Source organism: Psammomys obesus, unplaced genomic scaffold (genome assembly GCF_907164565.1).
Source record: "Psammomys obesus unplaced genomic scaffold, mPsaObe1.curated_primary_1811, whole genome shotgun sequence".
Lineage (NCBI taxonomy): Eukaryota > Metazoa > Chordata > Mammalia > Rodentia > Muridae > Psammomys > Psammomys obesus.
The window spans coordinates 15,454,141-15,471,844 of record NW_026596039.1 but is presented as its reverse complement, the minus strand read 5'-3'; the positions used below and the strand labels follow the sequence as shown (position 1 = coordinate 15,471,844).

Below are 17,704 nucleotides of genomic sequence, written 5' to 3'. Positions count from 1 at the left end.
GATTTGAAATTCCCACATAAAAGTTGGGCGTGGTCACAATCATCTGTAACCTCAGGTCTGGGAGACAGGGACAGACACATCCGTCCTGGGGCCAGAAATCTAGCTGTTCAAAGAGTCTGCTTCAAAATAGAGCATGGAAATCAGTACAGTTACAAGCCTGATGTCAACCTCTGACCTCTACTCACACACATGCAAACAGATTTGCACACAAATATATATTCACCTTCATGCCTCTCTCCCACAAATAAATAATTCATTTTAAAAATCCCTTAATGATACTGAAGCAATAAAAAATGACATAGCTTGCTATCAGAGATAGCCCTGGAGCCACCACAATTGTTAAAGTGCCCAGACACCCTAGTATCAAGGGAGAAATGTTACCTGCTCATCCAAATACAGTAATAATGGCATCAGCAAAGTGCCTTCCTAAATTGTGGCCATAGCTAGTTACACAGTTTGTCCACACTGGGGCCAACGAGCAACTCCTTCGTACTGCTCACTAGGTGTTGGGGTTTGAACAGGGTCTGCAGTGGTGGTGTTTTGGGAGGTTCTTGAACCTTTGGGATCGTGGCATTGATGGGAGGTAAAAAGCAAAAGCCCACTGAAAAGTTAGTGGAAATAACCTGTGGAGGAGAGACATACGTCACTCAGACGTGTTTAACGCTCACTGTAGTCACTGGGAACTATAAACCGTTGGCTGCTGCGAAGAACTGTCCACTCAGTCCCGGCGCAGCCCTCAGGCGGGCATGTCCACCGTGCCTCACAGGACATCTGGCTCTGAAAGGCTGTGTGTGAAGTTGTGAACATACCAAGCTATTTAATATCCACGAGGGAGAGCCAGCATGATGCTGCACAGCTGGAATCCCAGCACCCAGGTGGCTGAGGCAGGAGGGTCAGAGGTTCAAAACCAGCCTGGGCCGCACAGTAAGACAGCCTCGCAAAAGCAGGAGCTGAGAGGATGGCTCAGTGGGTAAGGTGCTTGCTGCACAAGTGTGAGGAGCTGAGTTCAAATCCCCACAACCTATGTAAAGCCAGGCAATGGAATGGGATTGTGTGATCCCAGTGTTAACTGGGAAGAGACTGAAGACCTTACAGCTTGTAGGTCAGCTATCCTGGTGTATATGCTTCTGGGGACAGGAAAGAAACTGACTCAAACAAGGCAGAACATAAGAGCTGAGGCTACCCTCTGACCTCCATCTGAGAGCCGTGGCACATTCATGCCACACCCACACACGCACACACACCCACACACGCAGACACACACACACACACACGATGAAACAGGATACAAACACACAGGTACAGCTCCCCAAGGGAAACACACTAATCTCAGACAGACAGTGCCATTCTACTCCCATGAGCTTAAAGTCTTTTAATAATATGAACACTTATCCCAAACTTTTTTTTTATACTTATACAAAAAACTTTACACAGAGTTTTCTGAAGGTGGCACCCTGCTGACATTATGCTGAGGCTGCATGTTGACACTGGACTGAGGAATTGTCAGAGGCCGTGGAGCATTGTAAACCTGTGGGAAGAAGGCAGACACTGTCCCCTCACAATCAGGCTTTCGGGACTGCAGCCCACTCTTCCCTGTGAAACCATTAGCACTGGCTTTTCATTTTAATGATAACACATTTTTTTCCAAGCAGAGGCAGCAACCAAGTTCTCAAGCTCTTATCTCGCTATGAAAGCTGGTGGCAGGTGAATTTTCTAAACTGCCAGATGAGGACAATGGGAATGAATATTCCTAAGTACCGGAGTCACTTTTAAAAGGGTAACATGAGTGGATTTACTTGGAGAACTCTCAGAGTGTGGGGCTGATCATGAGGGATGCTCAGTGTAACAGCCGTTGAGAGCCATTTGCTCTGGAACTCAGGACTCAGGAGCAAATGTGGCTAGTGAGGAGCAAGGGGACACACAGATTTGTTCTAAAAGATCAGAGACCATAACTGGGAGAGGACCCCTAGACCCCTGGACTCATTAGCTGCTTTCAAAGCAGGCACATTTTATTTGGGGTCCTCAGGTGCTGCCATCACATGCCATCAGGGACCAGGCGTCCTGGCTGTCTAAATTCCATAAGGCCCATGGATAGTGACTGTCCCAGCAGAACAAAAACTTGAAGCATCCAACAGAGGAATCTTATTGCACAACCATCGCAGACTGTCCCAACTCCTAACTACCTATACAGGCCTGAGGTCAGGTACTTCCCTTCCTACATGTGTCCCTGAAACCCCAGCAAGAGGGCCTTGCACATGTCTCTCTGACACTGACAGGCACTGGTACTAAACACACAGAAACACTCCCCTTGGGCTCTGCTCTCTATTAGTACTTCTAGCTCAGAACCATTGGTCAGTGTCCCTTCCTAAGATCTAACCACGGATGCAGTCCAGTGTGAGTGTTCGCTCTGAGGCCGATGGCCCCTCACATACGCCCTTGGCAGTGGCGGCTCTGCTCTCTCCTGGTGTCGCCCCGGAGTCTGTGGCTTGTCCAGCTACAAGCCTGCAGAGTGGGTCTCTGGGAGGCCGCTCTCTTCCAGCTTCAGTCCCAAGTTGTCGATCCCGATGCTGGTGACAGGGGGCACGCTGCTTTCTGCTGGCTCTGCCGTGCGCGTTGGGGTGGAACAGTACAAGATGAAGCCTACCATGATGACTGTGAATGACAGGATGTAGAGCCCTGAAAACTGCGAGGAGAAGACAGGCAGTCAGACGTACTCCCTCACACAAGCAAGGTGCTGTGGCCTGCTGCCAGCTGTTGTTTGGAGATCTACCTTCACAGTCTCTTTCTGGGAGTTGTCAGAGACGCCAACAGCACACCCCTCCACTATACACTGGTAAATACTGGGCTCAGACAACAGCACCAGTCTTGACAGTTAACTGGATCCTTGGACCTTGTTTGTTTGTTTGTTTGTGGCAGGGTCTCACGTAGCCCAGGCAGACCTCAAACTCACTGGGTCGTCAAGGCTGACCTTGAATGTGTGGTGCTCTTATTTCCACCTCCCAGGAGCTGGGACTACAGCCGTGGGGCACCACAGCTGGTTCATACAGTGGTGGGAATGTAAACCTTCATTCACACTAGGCCAGGACAGGACCAACTGAACTGCATCCCTGACAGATCCATCGGGAGGAACCTCTTTGTCTCTCTCCATGGTGGTCCACTTATTGGACACCATCAAAAAGGCAGTCTCACAAAATACAACAATTCTTTGACCAAGATGCACGCCACAAGAGAGCAGCTTACCGTAGTGGTAGTTAGCCAACGTGAGGCCATTTGCTTAGGATCTTCTCTGTCCACCTTATTCTGATGAATTTCATCCTGATAAACTTAACAAACTTTCCCATATCCCCCCTCTAGAAGGACCAATATGGAGGGGGCCCAAGCTGACAGAGCCATGCTGACACAAGGATGGAGGGAGTCTTTGGTCCCTAACCTGCGGGCTCTTTCTTTTCTCCTCATCTTTATTTGCTGTATATGTGTGTTTTGCATGCATGTATTCTGTGCAAGGCCTGCATGGGCCAGAAGAGGGCACTGAAACCCCCAGAAATGTAGGTGCAGCCAGTTGTGAGCCACCGTGGGTGCTGGGAATTGAACCTGGGGCCTTTGTAAGAGCAGCCAGTACTCTTAACCACAGAATAATCTCTCCAGCTTCTTTAACCCATTCTTTCTAAAACTGAAAATGACCACCCAGGGTCTTCTGAAAGAGCAGCAAGTGCTCTCTAGTCCGTGTTTTATGTGTCTTTTTAATCTTGATACAGGGTCTTTCTATGTATCCAGGATGGTCTTGAACTCTCACACCTCCCCCCCACACACACACCTTTACCTCCCAAGAGCTGGATTGCTACAGAAAAAAACACCAGTCTACTCGGAATGTACTCCACAAATGGCATCCTGCTGTACCCCAAAAGTTAAAGTCAATTATATGGAATAATTTGAATATTTGCTAAGGACCCTTCAAAAATTCAAGTTAACCTCATTTATCTGTGTTTTCTTTTTTTCTCTCTCAGTTTCAGTTACCCACAATCTACAGGGATAGGCCAGAACAGAAAGACATTGTTTTGGTTTGGTTTAGGAGTGTTGGTGCTGTTGTTTTGAGACATGGTTGTGTGTAGTTTAGGCTGTCCCTAAACCCACTAAGTGCTGGGGTTATAGGCATAAAACATCACACTTAGCTGAATCTTAACCTTCCTAAGGCCTGGACAGCCTCCCCACGGCAGGGCAGTTTTCCCTGGATTAGGTGATGACATAAACCCAGTGTCAGCCTGGCCTGTAACACACACCTGTAATCCCAGCTCTTGGGAGGTAAAGGCAGGGGACCTGAGAGTTCCAGACCCTGTATCAAGATTAAATAGACACATAAAACATGGACTACAGGGCTGGCTCGGTAGTTAAGAGCACTTGCTGCTCTTTTAGAAGACCAGAACTTGGTTCCCAGCACCAGCTCAGACATCTTACAACACCTGTAACCAGCTCCAGGGCATCCAACATCCTCTTCTGACCTCAGGAACCCACACATCTGGCAAGTACACAAATGATGGGGACACACACACACAGACACACGCACACGAGAAGTTTAAAAATGAAATAAAATAACAACAAAAGCCAGCGATGATGTCAAGCCGAACAGCTGGCTCACTTTTTTGTATTCTTATGTCCAGTATTTAGCATGGTGTCCAGCACATCACTGGTCTCTAATGTTGGGAGGGTGAAAACAGTGACTCAGAAACCGTTAAAGAAAGTTAAAAGTTATTTAATGTGCCCGCCACCTTTTTCCACTTTAAGACTGGACCTCATTATGTTATTCAAGCTGATCTGGACCTTCTGGACTCAAGGGATCCTCCTGCCTCAGTTTCCCAAGTAGATGAAACTACAGGCTTAGCCAGTGCCATTGCACCCAGCTTAGTGAACTTCTAAAATCAGAGTTATGAAAGTTATTTCTGCTTTCTAGAAAGTGTTCACGTGACCAACCAATGGGAAAACCTATACAGTTTGTTCAAAATAGGTCCTGTTTGCCTTAGTGATTTTTCTAGTGTCCCAAGAACATAACTTCTAACTCTTGCTTCACGTCTTCAAAGTAGAGGCCTCCCAGCAGGCCTCTTAGCCTTTTCCCATTTCTAATGCTATCCCTTGTGTCTGGATCTGCATGGGAAATTTCTATAGAATACTTTATCCAACATATATCCACTCTGGATCAAGACTGGAGATGCTGAGTATTTAAGAGCTGAAACGGGATAAGTTGGGAAAAGAATTTAAGCCCTTTTTTAAAATGTTTGCTTGAAAAAAATCTGAGCCAAGTTATTCTAGAGATTACAGTTTTCTAAACTGGGGACTTACAAGAGTCTGTCTCCAGCAACTATACCTAGGAAACTGGGAAGAGGCTTGGAGGGTAAGAGGGCTGGCTATACAGACACAGGAGTTTAAGTTCAAATCCCCAGCATGCACAGCGGAACCTAGGTGTGACCAGTACGTCTGTAATCCCAGCACTGTGGGACAGTGGAGACCCCAGAGTTTCCTGATCTGTGAAAGGCCCTGTCTCCAGGAAATAAGGCACACAGCCCATGTCCTCTTCTGGCCTCTGCACGCACACCCATGCCCGCACACCTGCACGAACAACACCTAAAACTCTGAAGATCATGGTAGAACTGTCCTTTGCTCTCTGAGTCTTCAAAAGACCTTTGACCAAAAACAATAAAATGTGGTATCAAAGTGAGCTGCCAGACACGCAGGCACAAAGGATCATGAGCAAAGGAACTGAAAGGGTAGTCACAGAATGGCATTCTGGGAACAGCAGTGTTCTGTCATATGTCCAACACCAGGGCACATAAAAACACTTCACGTTAACGCTATGAGCAGTTTACAAGAAAGCATTTAAGATCTTAGGCTGAAATACTCAGGGTTTATGAAATGGAGTATAACAGGTAGTAACAAATGTACCTTGAACTGGAAGGTTTTATTTCTTTACTTTTATCTCCTCCTGGACATTACTTAAAGTAGAAAACAAAAAGTTAAATTACTAACAATAATATGGTTGGTTAAAAAAAAAAAAAAAAAAAGGAAAATGGGGCCAGGGAGAAGGCTCGGCAGGTAAGGGCACTGCAACTTCCGACCCTAACAACCTGAGTTCCATCCTCAAGACCACACGATGGCAAAAGAAAAACCGTTCCCGAAAGTTACTCCGTGACATCTTCAGCTATGCTGTGTCACACATGTGCACACACACAATTAATAAATGAAAGGTAATAGTGGTCTTTAAATACAGAGGAAACAGACAGACAGACAGGTGAGGGAGGTCACAGAGAGCCGAGCACCTGTGTCCCCTGGAAGGCCACGTGCCGCCTCAGCCCCCCCCAGACCACAACTCCGTCCCTTAAGGAGAGAAGTGGCTGCCCTTAACAAGTCTCAGAGACATGAATGCACAGACAGACATTTGTGCACACAGTAACAATTAGTGGAGGAAGAGGCCGAGGACTGAAGGAGAGAGGGAGGGTTGGAAGGGAGGAAAGGGAAGAGAGAAATGTTATAATTATAATCTCAAGAAGTAAAAAAACCAAGCAAAACTAAGCCTATCATATAAACTATTTCTCTGATTTCCTGTGATCTTTTTATATGACCCTGTCCATAACCAGTAAATACTTCCCCAGCATTAACCGAGAAAGCCCTTCATCAGCAAGTAATCAAGGACATCAGCTGGCTTCTGCCCGCACCACCTTGTGAGGTGAAAAGACATGAGCTGGCTTCTGCCCGCACCACCTTGTGAGGTGAAAAGACATGAGCTGGCTTCTGCCCGCACCACTGTGTGAGGTAAAAAGACATGAGCTGGCTTCTGCCCGCACCACCTTGTGAGGTGAAAAGCTTTGCGCTTGGTTCACAGACATTTCTGACAACCAAGTGAGCTTTGTGTGCCAATAATTCAGATAAGCATGTGAGTCATGGCTGTTAGCTCCTGGGAAGAGAAGAAACCAGCCCCAAGGCTCCCTGTTTAAGTGTCTGGAAGAGACCCAGGTGTGGCGGCACAAGACTGTAACACCACCACATAGAAAGTGAAGGCCAGAGCGTTCTGAGTTCAAGGCCATCCTCTTCTACATAGTGAGCTTGAGGCTAGCCCAGGCCATGTGAAACCTTACCTTAGGGGGAAAATGCCACTAAAGATGGCACTATTCTAACCACACATGCTTAATAACATGCCCGTCTCTCCTGCCCTTCCACCTGCTACTTCAGACTTTTTGTGTGTAAAGAGTAAAGACGCTCTGATCATCCAGCCTAAACTGGATTGTTTTTCAAGGTCAACAGCAGCCACTGGGGCTGCTTTAGCATCTCTTAAAGCAGGTGTTCTCAGCTATCTATGCATTGTAGAGGGATCTTAATTCAGAATATGGCTGCTCTGGCTCACAGATCACATCCAAAGGCCTTCTAGGTCTACATGATCTGGCTGGAATACAGACACACCTTTAATCCAGAAGACAGAGGCAAGCAGATCTGAGTTCAAGGCCAGCCAGAGCAAGTACCAAGTAAAGAAAAGCTTAGGTCCAGGTGTGGTGTTACACACCTTTAATCCCAAACAATGAAGGTAAAGTTACTTTGTAGAAGGAAGTACATGTTTGAAAGTGATTTCTAACTGAGTGGCAGAAACAGTGATGAATCAAAAAAAGACTTAACAGAATAGGATACGCCCAACTCTCTTGAGAAGAGAGAGGAAAGAAAAGCTACTTAAGGAGCAACACAGAGAATGAGAGAGAAACAGACAGAAAAAGAGACAAGTTGCAGAGAGAAAACTCAAGTGAAGACTGAGTGAGCTAGAGAATGAGGAGCCAGAGAATTAGCGCTGATTGCTAGAGTTAGTGTGAGGACAGGCAGATCAGTTCAGAGGCCCAGAGAAAGGCCAAATTGAACAAGTTAGCTAGGAGAGGAGTTTGAGCCAGAACGCTGAGCTGAACCAGCCAGCCCACCGCTCAGTAAAAACAAGTAAAGGTGGGCTTATTAAGCAGTAAGTCTCAGAGGCTGAAAACATTCTAGGACTAGGTTAGATTGTACGGAGGGCTAGAAGCTTCCAGGACTAGGCCTAGGTTAACAGACAGAGGCAGTAAGCCACCAACAACTAAACCAGGAAAATAAAAGTTACTTTTACAATACATCAAATATAAAACCTATTGCATTTTATCACTTTGAAAAGCCTAAGAACAATCCTTCTCCAGACCAATTTCTAAATAGCAGCAAAATGAGTGAATCCTACCCCCCCCCATGAGATTATTGCCAGGAGAACAAGAAAGTTTTATTTTAAGATCCAGAGTCTTAGAGAAACTTGTTTTAGCCAAGCATGGTGGCACACATCTTTAATCCCAGCACTCATGAGGCTGATGCAGGTGGATCTCTGGGTTAGAGGCCAGCCTGGTCTACATAGCTAGTTCAAGGACAGCCAGAGCTACACAGAGAAACCATGTCTCAAAAAACAAACATAAAAGACAAGAAAAGAAAGGAAGAACCTTATTTTAGAGTTGGGTGAATCTCAGATGGGAGAGTGCTTGCCTGTGGGACCCATCTTTGACAATGCATAAACCAAGCAGACAGAACAGGAGTTGAAGGTCACACTCAGCTACACAGTGAATCTCAGGCTAGCCTAGGATGCCTGAGACTCTATCTCAAATAAATGAATATGCTTGTCATAAGACCAAAGTATTTTCTTATTTGAACACAATCTACTTTCTTACCTTGTACCCAAACAGGAAAAGTCCAAAAAAAAGGCTGTAGAGGTCAGCCGTCAGGATGCCTAGGTTGACTGACGTGGCACTCGTGACTTTAATCACCAACGGCATGAAGCTGTACAGGCAAAACATACAGAGGGCAAATGCCACAAACAGCAGGGCTGTGAATAAGAAGAGACAGCAGAAGACAAGTGCTTAAGGTTGGAATGCCACAGAAAACCCCCTGATCCTTTGACAAACTCCCTGCAAAGCTCCTCTTTAACAGTCAGCATCCTAAAAAGACAGCTGTTTTATTCCACATCAAACACCCTCCCAAGACAAAAAGGGTGGCTGTGAGATAAAAGTTCAACAAAAGCCAGGTCAATATCACATGTCAAAAAACGAAATTCCTCACTGGCCTTGTTTGCTTTTATCTGATTGGTTGGTTGGGCGCGGTATGTATGACTGGATTCACAATAAAGTATTTTTAGGACATCAAAGATAGACATTAGATCCACCGTATTTAATTCAGCCCGTTGGAACTGCATGTTCCAGGACAGAACAATATTATTCTCCACTTTAGGACAGTGCTGACAATGCAGATGTTGACTGAAATAGCAATACATCTGTTTTGTAAGCACTTTCTTAACCAATGCTCAACACACACACACACACACACACACACACACACACACACGCACACACACGTACACACACAGAGCAAGAGAGAGAGAGAGAGCGCACAGTGTTGGGACATCTAAGACATTTCATTTCCCACACTATCTAATCACTGCATACAATCTTCAGCAACATTTATGTACTGTTTAAGTACTTCCTGCCCATCATTAAGGTTCAAATCTTTCCTAACTATCCTTTGTCTTTATTCTCACAAATGTCGAAGAAATCAGAGGAGCAACAGGACAGCAAGTGATTACACAACCACCCATCCATCCACTGAGGTTAATGCTTCACAAACTACACGAAGCCCGTGACAACCTTAAAAAGTTCAAGGACCTAAGATGTAGCTGTATCTGCTTGGCAGCTAACAATTCTCAGAGCGAGCCATCATCACTAGTATGAATTCCCAAAGATCTGGACATATGATTAAAATGAAGGATTCACTCCTTGGTGTGCATGTTTGTCAGTTAAGGGACAGAGTACTGACTTAAAAAGTCATCATTGAATTACATACCAATTTTCCAGTCCCATTGAATCTTGGCAATGTCCTTATATTCCACAATCAATCTAAGATCAAAACAAGAAGCTTGGTAAAGATCCACATGTTAACTTTTCTTATTTTATAGAAAGTTTAGAAGCTGTAATTTGGCTAAGGTAAAGAGTTAGGTTTAAAATTTTTTTTTCCTTAGGATATAAAAATATCAACTGGATGGTAGTGGTACATGCCTTTGACCCCCGCACTCAGGAGGCAGAAGCAGGTGGATCTCTATGAGTTCAAGACCAACCTGGTCTACAGAGAGAGAGTTCCAGGACATTCAAGACTACACAGTGAGACCTTATCTCGGGGGGGGGGGGGGGGGGATATAAATATCTAGACAGAGCCGCACATGGCAGTGCATGTCTGTAATCCCAGCCCTCGGGGAGGCAGAGGCAGGTGGATCTCTGTGAACTCAAAACCAGCCTGGTCTATAAAGCAAGTCCAGGACAGCTAGAGCTACACAAAGAAATCCTGTCTCGGGGAAAAAAAAAAAAAAAAAAAGAAAAAAAAACAAAAAAAAGAAAAAAATCTAGACAGGCATGTGGCTCATACTTAGAATCCCAAAACTCAGAAGGCTTAGGCAGGATTGCCATGAACCTGGGTAATGGTGCCTAGCCTAAGCTTCAGTGCAAAACCTTGCCTCAAAAACCAAACAAAATTTTTAAATAAGAATCTTCGATTAGATTTTATCAAGTTGTTGATTTCATATGTGATTTGGAGTTAAACAAATAGTAGTTAGAGAAATTAATTATCTATCAGATACTTTCTTATTGTTTTTAGAATTTTTATTATATGTGTATGAGTGTCTTGCCTGCATGTATGTTTGTATACTATGTGCTGTAGCCCTGGAGGTCAGAAGAGGAGGCTTGGTCCTCTGAAAATGGAGTTACAGTGGCTGTGAGCCATCATGTCAAAGTTGAGTACTTGAGCCAACTGTGGCCTCTGCCAAAGCAACAAGAGATCATAACTGCTGAGTCCTTTCTCTTGCCTCTACTTACTAATAAAAAAATTTTTAAAAAGCTTGCATGTTAAGTAATGATTTAATTTTGCCATTTTTAAATTATATTTTGGTGTGTGTGTGCATGCCACAGTGTACAGCTGGAAGGGAGAGGACAACTTGAAGGAATTTCTTCTCTCTACCATGTGGGTCGTGAACTCAGGTCATCAGCGTGGCAGCAAGCATCCCCACCTACTGAGGTATTTTGTTTGCCCTTTGTTCTGACATATTTCACATATATGTCATTATACTTTGTTATAATTCATTCCTGCTCCCTAACTTCCCTGCCCTCTGACACCTACTCCCATATTTGTTCATTTTGTTTTTATAAAAAAAAACTTTAGGGGCTGGAGAGATGACTCAGTGGCTAAGAGCACTGTCTGCTCTTCCTAAAGACCTGGGTTCAATCCCCAGCGCCCACATGGCAGCTCACAGCTGTCTGTAACTCCAGTTCCAAAGGATTTGACACCTTCACGCTAATGCACATTAAATAAATAAATAAATGTTTAAAAACTTTAGATTCTTACAGCTGTATGCCACTGATAATTGTTCCAAATAGGCCCACCATTCCTAAAAATTCCTGTCTGCTCAGCTTCTTCACGATGTATTCTTCACATACATTAGACACAGCATACAAGGAAGCCCCAAGAAGGACCAAGATGTCGCCAATCAGAACATCACTCCCTACGGACAGTAAGACACAAAAGAAATGTGTTGTCAGCAGCTAAGACAGGAGTTACCAAACTCTGTTCATTTGAATAAAACTTTATTTAATCCTAGTTTCTGTAAATTTAAAGTCTCCTGCCTGACATAACACTGTTGTGATTTTCACATTTTACTCCCTGGGAGTCCAACTGAAGGAAGGTACTGTATGCCATTAAAGACATGACAAATTCATAGGCTGTACTGTGCAGAAAGGAAGCATTAAAAGAAACAATGCACCGTCTAGATGTATAGGAAAGAATCTTTGGTAAAAGAAATGAGTTTATCTTGATCCAAGGAGATACTGAAGTTACTTTGGCGATCAGACAAATTCAGACCTGGTTCGGCATCTATATTGTCAACTGAAATACACCAACCAGGCAGTGGGGGTGCACACCTTTAATCCCAGCACTCTGTAGACAGAGGCAGACGGATCTCTGAGTTCGAGGTCAGCCAATCTACAGAGTTAGCTCCAGGATAGTCAGGGATATACAGAGAAACCCTGTCTTGGAAAAAAACAAAAAACAAAAAACAAACAAAAAAAAAAAAAACAGAAAAAGAAAAAGGAATATACCAAAGCACTCAAATCAACATAGTCATCAGAAAAAGTTTTCAGTCAAGTCTCTTTTACATAGACAGAAGAAGCACTCCCCGGTGGGGGAGGGCTAAGGAGGGAGGGATGATTTTGAGTTTTTGAGTTTAAGGATAAAAGGAAGGGAAAGAGAAAGGAGAGAAGAGAAAAGGAAAGGATGGAAGGAAAGAGAAAGAAAGAAAGAAAGAAAGAAAGAAAGAAAGAAAGAAAGAAAGAAAGGAAGGAAGGAAGGAAGGAAGGAAGGAAGGGAGGGAGGGAGGGAGGGAGGGAGGGAGGGAGGGAAGAGATGGGGAAAGAGAGAGAAGAAACAAAGAAGAAGGGAGCAAGAAAAAGAAACAGAGAAAGAATGACATAAAAGGGGAGAAAAAAGAGAGCTAGCTCAAGAATATAGGGTTTTGGAGTAACTAATCCAAAATGTTCTAAGCAAAAGATGACTTCTACTAATATATTTAAAATAAAAGTTTGAACGTGCCTAAGTGGGAAAATGCAGTTAAAGAGAAAAAAATAATAATCACCAAACCAAATATTTAGCAGCAAATGAGCAAAGTGCTCCAGGAAGTGCAGAGTGCTGCGGAAGCACAGCAGCACACCTCACTGAAGAGGGGCCAGCCTAGCAGGTGGGCACAAGCTCACTCAGCTTCAGCAGAGCCCTCCTATCACCCACTCTCCTTCAGTGTCATCTTGCCAAACTCACCTGGAAATGTGAGCAAACACACTTCTGCAGCTGAGCAAGTGACACAGTCTCACCTGAATTATCTTCTCTCCCTGCTAATATGTCTGCACCAACCATGGTCCCTACACCCAGCAGACAGACAAACACAGCAATGAAGTGGATCACTTTGTATCTTGCCCGGAGGATAAACCAGGAGAGAGCCATCAACACAGGAATCCCAAAGCAATCCAAGAGCTGTAGGGAAAGAAAAGCAAGCAGCGTCAAACATGTCAGCAGCTTGAAACAAAAAAGTCTGACTGAGTAGTGACAGGAGGAAGCACTCATGGAATGTTAATTATTGCCAGCCTTGCACACAAGTTCGAGATTGGGACTGCAAGTCCATTTTAGATGGGCACACAAAACCCCAAAAGCTAAAGAGAGATTATTTGCCCCAAATCATACGGCTAAAAGTCAGGCAGGATTTTCACACACCAGAGTCTCTGTTCAGAGGACCCAGGCTCCAGCTGAAGCTACCACACAAGAAAAATAAAGTGAATAAAGTCCATTAAAAAAAAAAAAAAAAAAAAAAGTCAGGCTGGGAGCCAGGCACAATGGCACACACCTGTAATCCCAGCACTCAGCAAGGGAGAGGCAGGTGGATCTCTGTGAGTTGGAGGCCAGCCTGGTCTACAAATGGAGTCCAAGACAGCCAAAGCTACACAGAGAAACTGTCTAAAAAAAAAAAAAAAAAAAAAAAAAGGCAGTCTGTAAAGCCAGTACTTTGGAGGTAGAGGCAGGAGGCTTAGGAGTTCAAGGAGTTCAAAGGTCACCTTTGGCTACAGAGCAAATTCTAGAGCAGTCTGGGATACATGAGACCTGCCTCAAAACAAACAAAGAGAGAGACTCAAGGGCTGAACCTATTCACCCTACCCGGGAAGCCTGGCATTGCACTGTGTTTATCTATACATCCGGGAGGCAGAGTCTCCTTCCAGCGCATCCATTCACACCGTCAACAGAAATGCATTAAGCATGTCCAGTGTCCGAAACTCTGTAACTGGGTTTGGGTATTCAGCTCAATGACAAAGCACTTGCCTGGCAAGCATGGAACCATGGGTCATACATCATAAGAGGAACTGGAAATACAGAATTGAGCAAGATAGGAGCCTTATCCTGAGGAGCGCACATTAGACTAGACAGACATGAAATCAGAAATCACAAAGTTCAGTGTTTAACTGTAACTGAACAAAGTGCTACCAAGTTCAGGTTACCATGAGGGAACAAGCAGACATCACCTCCCTGATAAAAAGCTCAGTTCTCCCATGTGAGACACATGCTTCGTCCCAGCGCAGATTCCTGTTCATCTTTAGCATATGTTCCTCCATCATTTTGGGTCTGTAAGATACTTGCCCATCTGATCAAATGGGACTAAAAGTATTCAAACTACAGCAAATTCAAAATGAAAGGCAAGATAAGAAAGAATAGAGAATTTACTTACTCAGTTCTTAATTTGACATTGTTGTGTGTATGTGAATTTAAAGGTTAAAATACATTGTAAAAAGACTTTCATTTGGGGAGTGGGCAGGAGTGGATGTGTAGGCCAGAAGAGCGTGTTGAGTCTCCCGGAGTTGAAGTTGCAGGCAATTATGAGCCACCTGATATGCATGCTGGAAACAACCTCTGTTAGTCGCAAGGGCCGCAAGCGCTCTTAACCGCAGAGCCGCCTCTGCAACCCCTGAAGGCTAGTTCCCGCTGCATCAAAGCATATTCAGGGCTAACATGTACATGTGTGCTATACAGTAATTAGATTCCTGAAACTTTTACTTCATTGCTCACTCTGTGAGGTTCCAAGTTTGTCACCGGTTTTTCTCTGTGTCTGTCAAGTCATGGACGAGACAGAGCCTTAATCCTCCAGCAACCGGTCCGATCACAGCTAAAACAGTTTATTGCTGGTTACCATGGCAATACCATCACTGGAGGCCAGCGTGCCATGTGTAGCCATGGGTCCTGACATGTCATTTACTCTTTAGTCTTCTAAAGCCTACTCTTGAGCCTTCCTGAAAACAACCCACCTACTCTGAAATGCCCTGGCTTCTTGTCTGACACCTGTCACCTTGGGCCATGAATCTACAGGAACTTCCTTTCTGAATGTCTCCTTGGAAATGGAGAATCTTCTTTCTTCTTCTTTCTTCTTCTTCCTTCTTCTTCCTTCTTCTTCCTTCTTCTTCCTTCTTCTTCTTCTTCTTCTTCTTCTTCTTCTTCTTCTTCTTCCTTCTTCCTTCTCCCTTCTTCTTCCTTCTTCTTCTTCTTATCCTCTTCTTCCTCCTCCTTCTCCTCCTTCTTCTCTCTTTGTATGCCTTAAGTTCACGCACATACACACAAACACACACACACACACACACTTTAAAACACCAAAATACATAAAACAAAATTTAATTTTAAAAAAATTAGAAGAGGGTCAAGGTGGGTGCAGCTTGGTGAGTGGAGTGTTTGCTGAGCAAGCATAAAGCAGTGGGTTCAATCCCTAGCTGATACTGCACAAAACAAATATGGCAGTGTATAGCTTCAGTCACAGCACTTGGGAGGCAGAAGCAGGAAGACCAGAAGTTCAGGATCATCCTCAGCTACAATAGAGGCCAACATTGAATACACAAGACCCTGTCTCAAAAAATATAAACATATATATAGAAACCAGGCAGAGTGCCTCCCACCTGTAATCCTAGCACGTGGGGGTAGGTAGTGGAAGTAGGTAGCTGTGGGGTTGTGAGTTCAGTACATACTGAGTACCAGGCTGTCCAGGGCTACACAGCAAGACCTTTTCTTTTTTTCTTTTTATACTGTAGTGCTTTAATACTGCACAACCAGCCTGGAACCCAACAATTTAGCAAGGCACAAGACCTTTTCTTGAGAAGCAAAAGAGTTACAGAATCATTAAACTCTGAAGTCTAAATCGGACGGTGGTGCCCCTTCTCACTCTCTCCTCCATTTACAGAGCATCTGGTTGTTAAGTCAAGGCAAGTCAGGACCGTGACACGCCCCACTGTCTGCCAACACCAAGACAACTGGACTCAGTCTGTCTCAAGTCAAAGTTGAGAAGTACTGCCATGACTATTCTCCCTTCGACCCAGAAAGAATAAACCCAGCAGTGGGCTGGGGAGATGGCTCAGTGGGTGAAGGTGCTTGCTGGGTAAGCTTGAAGGCCCACGTTCAATCCTCAGAACTCGTGTAAAGGTGGACAGAAAGGACTGATTCCACAGACTTGTCACCTGACCTCCACACACGCGCCAGGGTGCACTCACACACACACTAATAACAACTCTGAAGGTAAATCCAGAAGGAAATAGTGACAAGAGTCGAGCAGGCTCAGTCAGTGTGTCCCTGTTCCTGGTGGCTTGCAAGCTTCCACTTTGCAGTACAGAGCCACACTTACTTCCGGGCTTGAGTCAAATGCACATCAGAGCTCCTCTCAGCATCACGACAGCAGGTGACAGATCAATATTTACGCCTATTTTGCTCAGCACTGTCCACATCTGCCGTGGTATGAGAAGCCTCGAAAGTCACTAGCAGGTATACACTGTCAGTAATTTCAGAAAGCGTGACTCAGCAGAGCACGTGCTGGGCTGGAAAACACCTATCGTCCACCTGCGTTTAGGGCTTCTTCAGATGCAAGCTTCCCAACAAAATCAGATGAACATGTACGAGGACACGGTCTCCTCTGAGAAGCACAAACCCAGAATGCCCAGTCACTCCCTTACCTGGACACTGGTCAGAGTCGTGTACTGGTACGCTCGGACAATCAGGTAATTGGCCTCCACGTCAGCAAGCCCCAAGAGAGTGTACTTCCACCATTTTCTTCTCAGAATCTCCAGAAGGTTACTACTGCCTGGTTGAAGGAAAGATGGGTGGGCACGTTATTCATGACGGCACACGTCAATCTCTAGACCGGGAAGTCAAAACAAGGGTCTGGCGTATGTTTCCTATTGGCCAGCCCTAACTTTAGCTACCCAGAGGCCGGACATCTGAGCCACCACCACCAGGTCAGCCTGCGGCTGAAGACTATGCAACTGTGCAAGGGGGCGTCGGGAAGAGAGCTGGAGGAAGCAGCAGAGCACAGATGTAATATCCAGTGGCTTAGTTGGTAGTGTGATTGATGCAGCGTCCTGGGTCCCATCCCAGCACAATGGAGGTAGGAACAGGAGGACCAACAATTCAAGGTCATCCCTGGCTGCATTGGGAATGTAAGGCCAGCGTCGGGTACAAAAGACCCTGTCTATTTCGATAATAATAAATAATCTATCCTTCTGCGAGTATGACTGAAGCCATTTCTGGCAAGCCACAGGCAAATCTGGAAGAGAAAATGTTTTGACAAAGCAATTGGTTATTGAACTCCCTAGCATGAGTTTCTTTGAAGAAAAAGCGCCAAGGTCATTCTCTGTACTTGTTTCAATTAAAGTTCGATCCTGTGATGAGCTTTGGAAAAGCCTTAGTGGCGCCACTGACAGATGCTTTTTACTGTGGTGGCCACGCACCACGGTTCTGCTGCTTTAAATTAAATAGGACTTACTCGTCTCTGGATTCACAAGAGGTAAAAGAACTGGCTCGTGTGTCCGGGAGGCTTAGTGGTAAAATAATCAATGAAGAAATAGCGGGGCATAGTGGAACAAGCCTTTAATCCCAGCACTCAGTAGGCAGAGGAGGGCAAATCTCTATGAGTTCAAAGCCAGCTTGGTCTACACAAAGGAGCTCCAAACCAGCCAGGGCTGCAGAGTTGAGAGTCTGTCCCAAAAAAGAAATGAAAGAAATAAATGTAGGAAGGAAGAAACAAACAGGAGGGAGGGAGTGAGGGAGAGAGGGAGAAGGCAGGGAGGGAGGG

General features: G+C 44.9%; 1 protein-coding gene across 1 annotated transcript in view; it reads right to left on the bottom strand.

Annotated features, from left to right (window-relative positions):
• Positions 1-1,350: 1,350 nt before the first annotated feature.
• The window catches only part of Slc35f2 (solute carrier family 35 member F2), a 45,726-nt gene continuing 29,372 nt past the window's right edge, over positions 1,351-17,704 (bottom strand). Inside the window, exons 3-8 of the mRNA XM_055622387.1 lie at positions 16,587-16,714; positions 12,930-13,089; positions 11,416-11,572; positions 9,868-9,920; positions 8,703-8,857; positions 1,351-2,683 (exon numbers count right to left, since the gene is read on the bottom strand). Of these exons, the coding sequence (XP_055478362.1) occupies positions 2,495-2,683; positions 8,703-8,857; positions 9,868-9,920; positions 11,416-11,572; positions 12,930-13,089; positions 16,587-16,714 (842 nt within the window). The 3' untranslated portion in view covers positions 1,351-2,494. The remainder of the gene's footprint in view (positions 2,684-8,702; positions 8,858-9,867; positions 9,921-11,415; positions 11,573-12,929; positions 13,090-16,586; positions 16,715-17,704) is intronic.